Here is an 11,394-nt window from a genome sequence, read left to right as displayed (position 1 = left end):
GGTAATGTGATGTCTGCAGCTAATAACTCACCTAATGAAGTGTTGGGAAATGAAAGAAACCAAATGATTTCACAGAAGCCAAGTCCTGATTGGCCTCTCAGTTGCCAGCCTCCTGGAATCGAGTTTAAATTCTCCTACAAACTTACAACTCATCCACAGGTAAAATTACCCACCACAGACACAGGAGCAATCACCTGGGCTTTGAATATCATCACACCTGTACATTTCGCCGAGTGGAGAGGAAGGTAACATTCATTGGTCCTATTTCAAATAGAATTTTTTTTTAAATGTCTTCTTTGAACAGGGAAAAAAATAGAGTAAAAGAGTGATACTATTTTGTTATTACAGGTATCCTTTTGAAACATGAAGTCTATGATTCTGCTACTTTATCTTCTAGGGTCAACTCAGTCATTACCGGTAAGTGCGATATGTTTATTTTATAACCAAGAAGCCTTGGTAGCACCTTCTGCTTGTAGACCTAACTTTCTCCCAGCACTCCATCAACACTCCTCTGTCCTGTGACCCATCCCTTAGTTTTCTGTTTCTATTTTCCAACACGAAAAATGACAAATCAATAAGGTGTCAGTGCATATTTCAACATACTTAGATTTTTAAAAAGCACCCACTCTAATGTAATAGAATTTCAATTATTTTGGCTGAACAGTGTGGTAGAAACTAGGGGAAAAAAGAAATGTCTTACATTATATCTACTCGAAGCAGATAATCACTTCACTCTCCAAAATGAAGATTTTCTTGGCAACTAACTATTTTCTCATGACTAAAGAGGTAAACTACATTTTCTGACTTTCCTAATTGGAAGCATGAAATATGTAGACTTATAAAGCCTAAAAAGGTTACCAAATTGTGTGACTATATAAACCCTAAAAAACTGATCAAATTGTACAAAAGCAAGGGGATATTACAAAGTGGCCAACTTCTTTACTTAGAACATTGAAAATGTTCACATGTAACAGGTGTTTGAAAGAAAGGAGTACTTTCTGAATTCTGTTTGTACATTCTGTTTGAATATGTCCTTCAATTGTCCTCCAATATTTTATAGACATAGATATGGGTGGTTTGCATCTCTAAGCAGACTTCCCTTTGGCCATCTGAGATGATATTTGACATACAGAAAAAATTAGAAGGAATTTTCTATGAAATAGAAGAACAAAAAGAGACCATTCTTGGTTGAGCTCCCTTGACACATCTATAGTCATCCATACAATCAACAAATACTTAATGAAATCTCTATGTACCAGATACTGCGCTCGTGCTGAAAATACAATGGTGAGCGGGGAAGAAAAAGACATGATCCTTCATGGTCTTTGCAAGGACTGTAGATACAAATAAAAACTTTTTTAAAGAAACATTAAATTATAAATTATAACTATGATTAGTTCTATGAAGATGAACAAGGTGATCTTATGGGGACAGGATAGAACCACTCTCCTTATTTCACTCCAAATACACTTACGGCCTTCTTTAAAGAAGTTGTCTGCAAAAATTGATTTTAAAATAAGGTAAATTAATAATTCTTTTGTAAAATGTGATTTCTCACTTCAAACAAGTTTACTCAATGGCTCCTCTAAATAAGGTGTCATTAGCGTATTTAAATTACCATACAATTTGTGAAAACTCAAGATAAATGAAACTTTCCAGGTGCACAGCAATCATTCAAGGTTGACTAATGAGTGGTTTGCAGGTTAATGCAGACTGCTAATAGCCAATGATGTGAGAGCAGCCAGAAAGTTAGTGGAGCAGGAGATGTGGGGTGTAACACTGACATGTCTACAAGACGTAGTAGTGATATTTATCAAGTGAAAACTCAGGACACATGGACAAGGTATTTTTTTATTATTTGTAAATGAATTTATTGAATTATCATGAAGGCATAAGAAATGAATCCATGATGATTTGATAGCTAATATCGATGTCAAGGACAATTTCACCCCTAGAATTCAGTTATTCTTAATACACTAGGAAAATACCCCGGCCAGGAAGGAGACTGAATTTCCATTACTGGAAATGACTTATCAGACACAAGGCAGAACCAGGAAGGTAAATTATGGAAGTTACCTTCGGTCATGGGGGAAGCAAAGGTTTACAGAGCTAAGGTGTAGCTGATGTATTTCATGTCCTGAAAAAGGAGGGAGGCAGTCACAGAAAAGAGAAAGAAGCCTAGGAACTACTACTATCTGAAGTCCAATCCCACCCTAAATCTTTTCCTACACTACCCTCTGCTCTGGCATTTTTCCACCCTACAATTCATCTTCTGCCATACAGGAAACATCCCAGGGCCTAAACACACAGAGCCTAAAGAGAGACATTTCTGCATTTGTGACATCTTGTTACATCTGGAAATAAATGGATACAAAACCTCAGACCCACCACTGCCTGATCTAATATTTGTTATTACAGACACAGCTCAACCCAGTTTTGGGACTTCCTCCAACAAAACCGGCTCCACATCAGGCAACACTACTCAACCAGCAGCAGCCAAATCAGGTGAGAGTCCTACAGTGGGGAACATTTGCAGACCAACAAAGGAAACATGGTAAGAATAGTGAATTTAAAATCAAGATTTACACACAGTCTCCTGGTTGAACAAGCTTTCATGGTTAAAATGACTTTCTCTTGGGAGCAACAACAACCAAAAAGAACCAACACGCTTTTTGAAAATTTTGAGCAGAAAAAGCAAAGCATCTTCATTCTTTTTCTTTTTGTCTCAATAATAATTCGGTTTAACAACCAACAGTAAAACCTGAAAAGCAGGAGCGACACCTAATGACAAAGCTTGGTCATCAATGCCCTTGCCGTACTGTGACATAATCGTATGTAGTCTGTCTGCCAGAGCTGGCAGGGATTAAGATAGCTCGATAAAAATAACTGGATTTCCTTATAATTTTCTTAAATTCCATTGTTACCAATGAATTAATATTATTGCAAAATGTGTTCATGTAAAAACTTTTGAAAACTGTATTGTCTCTTGGCTACCCGTTTCTTACAACTCCAACACATGCTCTGCTCTGAAGGATCCCTCCTTACCTACATCTAGACTTTGTGAAATAGTACAACACCAAGTCTAAAGTTCTCTTTTTAGTTTGTGGACATTAGAGAGCACTCAAGACAGGACTCCATCTCATTCTTTAAGGAACCTGACTGAAGCTTATATAATTTGAGGATGCTGTTTAAGAAAGGGAAGACAGAATTAGATATGTAAAATTAAAGTATATAATTTATCTTTATTTTATTTTATTTTAAATCAGTTAGTTAACACTTAATGCATTATTAGTTTCAGAGGTAGAGCTTAGTGATTCTTCAGTTGCATATAACACCCACTGCTCATTATACCAAGTGCCGTTCTTTATGCCCATCACCCAATTACCCCATCCTCCCACCCACCTCCCCTCCAGCAACCCTCAGTTTGTTTCTTAAAGTTAAGAGTGTCCCCCTCTTATTTCATCTTATTTTATTTTCCCCTCCCTTTCCCTGTGTTTGTCTGTTTTGTTTTTTAAATTACACATAGGAGTGAAGCTCTATGGTCTTTGTCTTTCTCTCATTTCATTTAGCACAATACCCTCTAGTTCCATACACATTGTTACAAATGGTAAGATTTCAATTTTTGATGGCTGATTAGTATTCATATATATATATATATATATATATATATATATATATATATGCCAAATCTTCTTTATCCATTTTTCTGTCAATGGACATCTCTTTCCATAGTTTGGCTATTGTGGACATTGCTGCTATAAACATTCAGGTGCACATGCTCCATCGAATGACTATGTTTATATCTTTTGGGTAAATACCCAGTAGTGCTATTGCTGAGTTATAGGGTAGCTCTATTTTCAACTTTTTGAGGAACCTCCATATTGTTTTCCAGGGTGACTGTACCATTTGCATTCCCACCAACAGTGTAAGAAAAGTTCCCATTTCTCCGCATCCTCACCAACATCTCTTGTTTCTAACTTGTTATTTTTAGCTCTTCTGACAGGTGTGAGGTGGGATCTCATTGTGAATAATTACTATGAGATAAGAAATAAGAGCCAATTACACATTTTTAAACTCAACACATTGCTAGGGTGCCACTGGGGGCCACAGAAGGGGAGGCAAAGCTGGTGAGAGGCCCCAGAACTTTACTTCCATTTACCTTCATCCTAAATCCACCTGTATTGGGCATGTAGACACGAGGATATCTGCCACAGACAGCACGGTGGGAACAGACAAGCTCTGGTCTCACATCAGTTTCAACGCCCCTACAGGTATTCCCCTCTTTAAGTCTGATACCACTGACGCAGATGTTCACACTGGGGTCAGATCTGCAGCTGGTAAGTACTCTTTTGTATCATTTTAATATCCACTGTTAAATACAATACCTAATGTTGAGTTTAGCTACACACACACACACACACACACACACACACACACTACTATTGTAGATAAGTTGAAAGAGAACCCAGAAAAGTCAGAGCATGGGGTGCTATTCAGTACATCACAAAAAGTTTTTCTTAGCCAAGGACTTCTAAGGGAATGAATCAGAGTCCCATGTCTTTAACTGCTTTAGTTCTTCTTACCTCCTCTTCTGGCTCCTCTGCACATTCTTCCAACATATTTTCCTCACTGTCCCTAAAATGTCCACACACCCACACAAAACCTAGGACCACCATCATCACCCCAACCAGAGCAAACCAGGAGGGGTAAGAAAGAGCTTCATTCTTCTCGTGGACTATCTGTATAATTTATTCTATTTGGGAGAAGAAACATAATAAATACCTTTCCTGGTTAAGGTGGTGAGATTTAAACATAATGCTACACTATATTCAGACTAGATATTTCATTGTGACCCTCACCATTTTTATGGGGAGGCCTATGAAGAAATTAATTTCTTTATATTAAAGCTATCAGAAAATCTCAAGAACCATAGTTATTATAGCCAAAAGTGGAAAGTGAGAATAAAATCATCCAAGTAATCCTCAAGAGAATGGGTTCATATGGGAAATGTTAGTCCTGGACCTTATGGTCATAGTAGTAGACTAAATAAGTCCCTAAACTTCATCTCCACACCTAATTCCTAGTGCAGTAGCATATCACATACTATTTTGGGGTGTGTGTAGTAAATGTATATACTTGCATAGCAAATCTTCCCTTTAAGCATATTTTACGTTTAATAAATACATTTTAGTTTCTCGAATGTTCAGCATGAAACAACACAATGACGATCTTGTCCATTGCCCTACAGCTAAATCCTGCTGCAGGGATGCCACCTGGTACCCAGACCCTCTCCCTCAGCCTGGGGGGACTGAACACACAACAGCAGCTGCAATCCCAAGTAAGTTCAAGATGGAAGTTCAGTTCAACACTGGGGAGCATTTGCTATCAAGTAGAAGCCTAAAAGGAAAGGAAAGAATTTTTTTAAGCTTCTTAAAATTCTTAAACAGAGGGGCACTCGAATGACTCAGTGGGTTGAGCGTCAGACTCTTGGTTTCTGCTCAGGTCATGTTTGGGGGGTTCTGGGATAGACCCCTGCATTTGACTTCATGCTCAGAGGGGAGTCTGCTGGGGATCTCTCTTTCCTTTCTCTCTGCCACTCCCCCTTCTCTCTCTCTCTCTCTCTCTCAAATAAATAAATCTTAGGAAAAGGTTTTACCCAGAAATTTACAGAGGAATGTTCAACTGAACATAGAACATCTTTGGTAATTTGGTCCCTGATGAAAATTCACGGAGAAAACAGCCTGCCACTTCATAACCTCCCTAAAATACGTTTGTAACCGGTAACAGGAAAATATGAGGTGCTGGGGAAAATTAAAAGGTAAAGAAAATAAGGAGGGAAATCGAGAGGTAGCAGGAATCTTTTCTACCTTGCTGTTTTCTAAAAAAGACTTTCTGGGTGGCCAGAATCATCCCAAAGAAAAAATTGAGAGATGGATAAAGTTTATTTCCAGCAAATCTAATCTCCTTTTCTGTGCACTCCATGCCTCCTCTCAATTCCCCAGCAAGTCTCTAGTTCCTTCTCCCCTCCCATCATCACTCGCTTTCTGAAAAACCCTGAAAAACCCTCCCCCATTAGGATTTAAATGAAATGCATAAGGCATCACTCCTATCGTAAGTGTTGCATCTTATCTACAGACAAAGCCCAAGTTTTAGCATCCTGATGCTTTGCTAAATAGCTTAACGGCTTGGAGAAAAACACAATGATCTCTTTACAACTAGACTAAGTTGTTTATAGATCACTTATTCTAATGCATGAACTCAGCCCCTATCATTCCCACAGAATGGTCTAATTTTTTGTAGAACCTATTTTATGTATTATACGTATTGTGTGTTAATTATAGAAAATTAAGAAAATATAGAAAAGCGAAAAGAAAAATAAAATTCACCCACAACCCTACCAGCCAGCACTAAACATGGTCAGCATTCTAGGGCACATCCTTGCGGTCCTTTTTCTACACATGTAAGTATATTTTTTAAAGGAGATATGTTCTTACGATGTCTAATGTTCTATAATCTAATTTTTTCACTTAATGTATTTTGAATGGTCTTTGTACTTTGAAATATTCATTTACAAAATTGTTTTTATTGATTGCTTAGTATTCCATCATATTGCAAAAATTGGGGTTTTTTCTTCAAAATTTTTGCTTCTGTAAACAGTATACAGTGAACATCCTTTAAATAAGTCTTTGAGCATATCAATGATTATTTCCTTAGGACTAGTTCTTAGAAACAGTATTTGTGGGTCCAAAGACATACAAAATTATAAGACTTTTGAAACACATTTCAAAATTATGGAACATGAATACTGCAATTGTTATGCCCAAGTTTTCACATCTGAGAGACCACCAAGGAGCCAACACCGATGCAATCACATGAGGGTTTATTTGACAAGCTTAAGCTCGGGCCCAAGTATACCCAATGTAGCGGAGTAGGGACTTGGACCCTGAACCAGATTACAGTCAAAATTTTTAAAGGCAGAGTAGGGGTGGACTCAGCAGTGGGTGAGGACAAAGGGGGTGTTCAGAAGGGCTATCAGTGTAAAGAAGACTGTCAGGATATTAGAGACCTAGTTATTATCAAGCCAAGGCTGTTTTTCCTTCTAGTGAGGCACCAACATGAAGACAGTTGGGAGTTTCCTGGTGGAATGCCACATTCCTCCTATCAAGCGTCCTTCTTAGTGAGATTTAGCACTGGGACATTTGTAAACCGAGGGAGACTTCTGTCTTGCAGGATTGTGATCTCTGCAAGTTATCTATTTGTTCACACATACTATGGATGGGAGGGGAGCAGGTGGAGAGGGGGAGCAAGGTGCCAGCTTTTGCTTTGCCAAGATGGTTGTACTTAAGTCAGGGCTAGACTTGAGGAGGGTACAGCATTGTTTTTCTCGGCCTCCACACAATGAACGAATATATTCTTACCATCCTCCTACCACAAAGGACACCTCCAGATCTTAATAAGAGTAAGCTTGTATTAATTAGTAATTATAATCAAAGCTGAGGTTAATTGACAAAACAATTTGAAGCTGCTCAATTTAAATTCTATGTCATATGTAACTAGTGCTTTTCTCTATGCTTTCATTTGTCCAAAATGACAACACAAGAAACTCTTCACTGCTTCATTTATTTCATAGTTGTGAAATTCTGTGACATAACTGATTTTTACATTTTTAAAATATCAACCAGTGCTTATTTCTTACAGATGTATTAGAGCCTTCACTCCAAGTATTTGTTGCTTATTTAGATCTTAATAATAACAGTGATCCTCTGAAAAAGACTAGAGATACAGGAAATAAAATGAGAGTCTCTTTAACACATGATCCTGAATAATCCATACACTACCTCCCCAGCTTCAGCTTCACTTGTTGCCCTGCTCTGACCTTGAAGCCCAATTTAGTACATTTCATATTCACTGAAGACTCTCCACTGGAGAGGCGCCTGGGTGGCTCCGTGGGTTAAGCATCTGTCTACAGCTCAGGTCATGATCCCAGAGTCCTGGATTCCCCACTTCGAGCTCCCTGCTCATTGAGGAGTCTGCTTCTCCCTCAACCTCTCACCCCACTCGTGCTCTCTCTCTCTCACTCTCCCTCACTCTCAAATAAATAGATAAAAATCTTAAAAAAAAAAAAAAAAAGAATATCCACTGGAGTCCAAGGCATTAGTAGGCACTGTAGATGTCACTGAGGTCGAGCAGAGAGAGTCTGATACTAGTGTGCCCTAGTGTAAATCAGTCCCCGTTCTCAGTAGGGATTCTTCAGTCTCTCCAGCATATGCCAACACCTCCTTGGCCTCCTGTGCAGTCTCAGCCCTCCAATCCTGTGTCTCCCTAGGCAGAGTGGCCCTACATCCTCTGTCAGAAACCTGGGCACCCGTCCACAGCTCTCATGTATCAAAGCAAGGCCACTGTGGTTAAAGGTAATCTCTAGAACCACAAAACTCTGGTCAAATCCCAGCTCTCTAGTTACTGTGTGTGTGGTCAAGTGACTTCACCACTCCCTGACTCATTTTCCTCATGATTTAAAATAGGGATTAAAGTAGAACCTACCTTTAGGGTTGTTACAAGGATTAAATGAGCAAATAAACATAAAACACTTAAAACAGTACCTACCACATGGTAAACACTCAGTGTTAGCTATTTTTACTTCAAACAATATCCCTACTAAAAACTGATAAAAAAATTTTCTCCTTAACGTTATATTGGTGAACAACTAAATTATCTTTTATCATACTTTTTATTGACACATTGTGGTTTCCTATTTGTATCTTTTTGTTCCTTTGAAATGGGCTTTAAAGAACAAATCTCAATTATGCTTTTTTCCAAATCCTCTTTGCCCCTCCCCTTCACCCTACTTTCCAGTCACCATTCTAAAACTTGTTGACTTTTTTTATTGTCAGTAGCCTAGGATCTGATGGACAGTAAAGCTTTTTCCTTAAATGTATATACTTAAAGGTACGTACCTTTTGGCATTCTGGGTATTACTGAACAAACTGTCCTGGGAAATAACAAAACTAAGAGTTTGTTTCTTAAGACTTTCACATCTTTTGCATTGGTTAGTGTTAGAATTCCCATTTAGATGACTTTCATGGCACTAGGAGAATGTCTATAGAAAAAAAAATAAACTTCAAAACACTAGTTCACTTGGACAAACTCTAGGTTAGTTCTCCAAGTACTACAGCGTGCTAACACCTCAACCAAACCTTTTCAACTAAAACTTCTTAACATTTAAGTGGTTCTCAGTGACCAGTAAAGTATTTCTCATTTAGTTCTAAGAACTCTGCCAGTATCAAGATGATAGACTATCATCCATAATTTTCTACCAGTTCTCTATTTAGCAGCAAAATATCCAAGTAAGCATTATGAAACTAAACATATATGCTTTGATAAATCTTTGTATTTTAAAAATCCATTTTTAATGTGTCTTTTGAGATACCATATAAAAGAAACATGCATTTTCCTGTCATCGTTACTTGTAGTAACTTTCAGTTTGGAGATAGCTTGAGACCAAAATTATTTTTTGCCCGTCCTATTCCGTAACTTCTACCTCCTGAATGAGTTCCTTGGACTAGTTTCTAAATCTCTCTGGGTCTAAACCTGCTTTTTACAAATTGGTTGAGTTCCAATTCCCAACAATTCTGTGGGTTTCTATCTATGACTCTAGCTGATACATTGGTAACAAATACTTCTTCAATGAATATTGTATACTTTTAAGAAAATCTCAGTATCTGTGTCATCTGCTAGAACTTACCTTTGGATATATTTTAATTGAATTTTTCACTCTTTTTCAGATGTTACCAGTTATTGTAGCACACCTTGGAGCCCATGTAAGATTATTTTGTGATGTGATTTTTATTTTAAATTATCTTAGTGTGAGATATGTCATCCTGCCTCAATTTACCAGATAGTTGCCAAGTTTTCTATTTCTATTTACTTTGCACTGTGTGAACTGATAATAATGAGCTAACCCTTACTGAGCATTTACTAAGCACTATTCTAGGTATTTTATTATTTGTTACATATTATCTCAGTATTCAAAACAACTTTTGAAGATAATATTTTTTGAAGGTAATATTTTTATTTCTAATTCGAAGGTGAGTAATTGGAGATAGAGTTATTCAGTTACAATCACAGTTAGTAAATGTCATGGGTAAACCAGTCAGTCCTTCAAAGCATACAGATAATAAAAAAATAAGTTAATGGGACTGATCTAATGATTGATGATTTGGGGGATTTGTTTTTTAATCTCAAATCTATTTATTAACTATGTATCTTTTCCCTAAAAGTGATACAAACATTTTCCTCTCTCCCTGTTTGCCTTTATGAAAGGTAGTACTTGAGATCATTGACAAAATTACCAAGGGTCAAGATCATATATGACCTGCATCGGATGGTAGCTTTTACTTCTGAAAGCAGAGTCAGATATAAAGTTCGTATCAATTCTTAATTCCACAGCTGGGAACACATCTCAGTGAAATAATCTGAAATACAGCAAAGGTCTGCATATGAATACGTTTCTCAAAATAATACCTGTGGTAGAGAAAAAAAAAAATCGGGTGCCACTTAAATTTAAACAAAAGGAAAATGATTGAGCAGATGGTGCAAAAGTAAAAGCAAATATTTTGAGAACATTCCCATAGTACATTTATTTGAATTCATCATTACTAAGGTTAAATGATTGTGGGTATATTATTAAAAGAAAAAGTAAGACCCAAATTATATGACTTATATTAGTTATATAAATAGCTTCCATTATGTAAAAAAGAAATGTGTGAAAAACATCTGAAGGAAAATCCATCAAACTCTGTATGATGGGATGATATTTTTTTCTTTGTTGCTTTCTGCATTTTCCAAGTTTCTTCCAATATGCATGTATTACTTAACAATAGAAAAGTGTATAACTTTTAAAATACAGAAGATTTCACATCACTCAGATATTAGGTATTAGTAGTCCAATATCATATGCTGACTTGAATTATGGGAAACAGTCATAAAGGCAATTAAAATTTTTTTTAAATTTAAAATGTCTCTTTACAAATTATTTTAAGTTTTTAAATTATGTTATACATATCTTGCTTCAAAAATATTAAAATTTGTCTAATAACTTGTGTATTATTTCCCTTTTAGGGTGCTATCATAAGCTCAGAAGAATTGGTAAAAAGAAAATTAATTACTGGCATTTCAAATTCTTCTCACTGCAATCACAGTCTTGCTTTCTGTCCCCACAACAGTCTCTTTTGACCACAACCCCTAAACTTGATACCTACTATAAACTCAACCTTTTTTATAGATCTTTGCATTAAGATACCTTTGTCTAGTTGAGGATTTCACTCTCCTTCTCCAGCTACTTTTCCATTAATTTGACTTAGCTTTTTTTTCTATATATTGATATTAGATTCAGTT

General features: G+C 36.7%; 1 protein-coding gene across 1 annotated transcript in view; it reads left to right on the top strand.

Moving 5' to 3' along the window:
* The first annotated feature begins 363 nt into the window (after window positions 1–363).
* The window catches only part of AMTN (amelotin), a 49,013-nt gene continuing 37,982 nt past the window's right edge, over window positions 364–11,394 (top strand). The window contains exons 1-6 of the mRNA XM_045997367.1: window positions 364–417; window positions 2,419–2,505; window positions 4,272–4,337; window positions 5,249–5,338; window positions 9,783–9,818; window positions 11,119–11,145. Of these exons, the coding sequence (XP_045853323.1) occupies window positions 364–417; window positions 2,419–2,505; window positions 4,272–4,337; window positions 5,249–5,338; window positions 9,783–9,818; window positions 11,119–11,145 (360 nt within the window). The remainder of the gene's footprint in view (window positions 418–2,418; window positions 2,506–4,271; window positions 4,338–5,248; window positions 5,339–9,782; window positions 9,819–11,118; window positions 11,146–11,394) is intronic.

Source organism: Meles meles, chromosome 2 (genome assembly GCF_922984935.1).
Source record: "Meles meles chromosome 2, mMelMel3.1 paternal haplotype, whole genome shotgun sequence".
NCBI classification, from domain to species: Eukaryota; Metazoa; Chordata; class Mammalia; order Carnivora; family Mustelidae; genus Meles; species Meles meles.
Note: the sequence above shows the minus strand (reverse complement) of the source record. Positions and strands in the feature narration are given on the sequence as shown.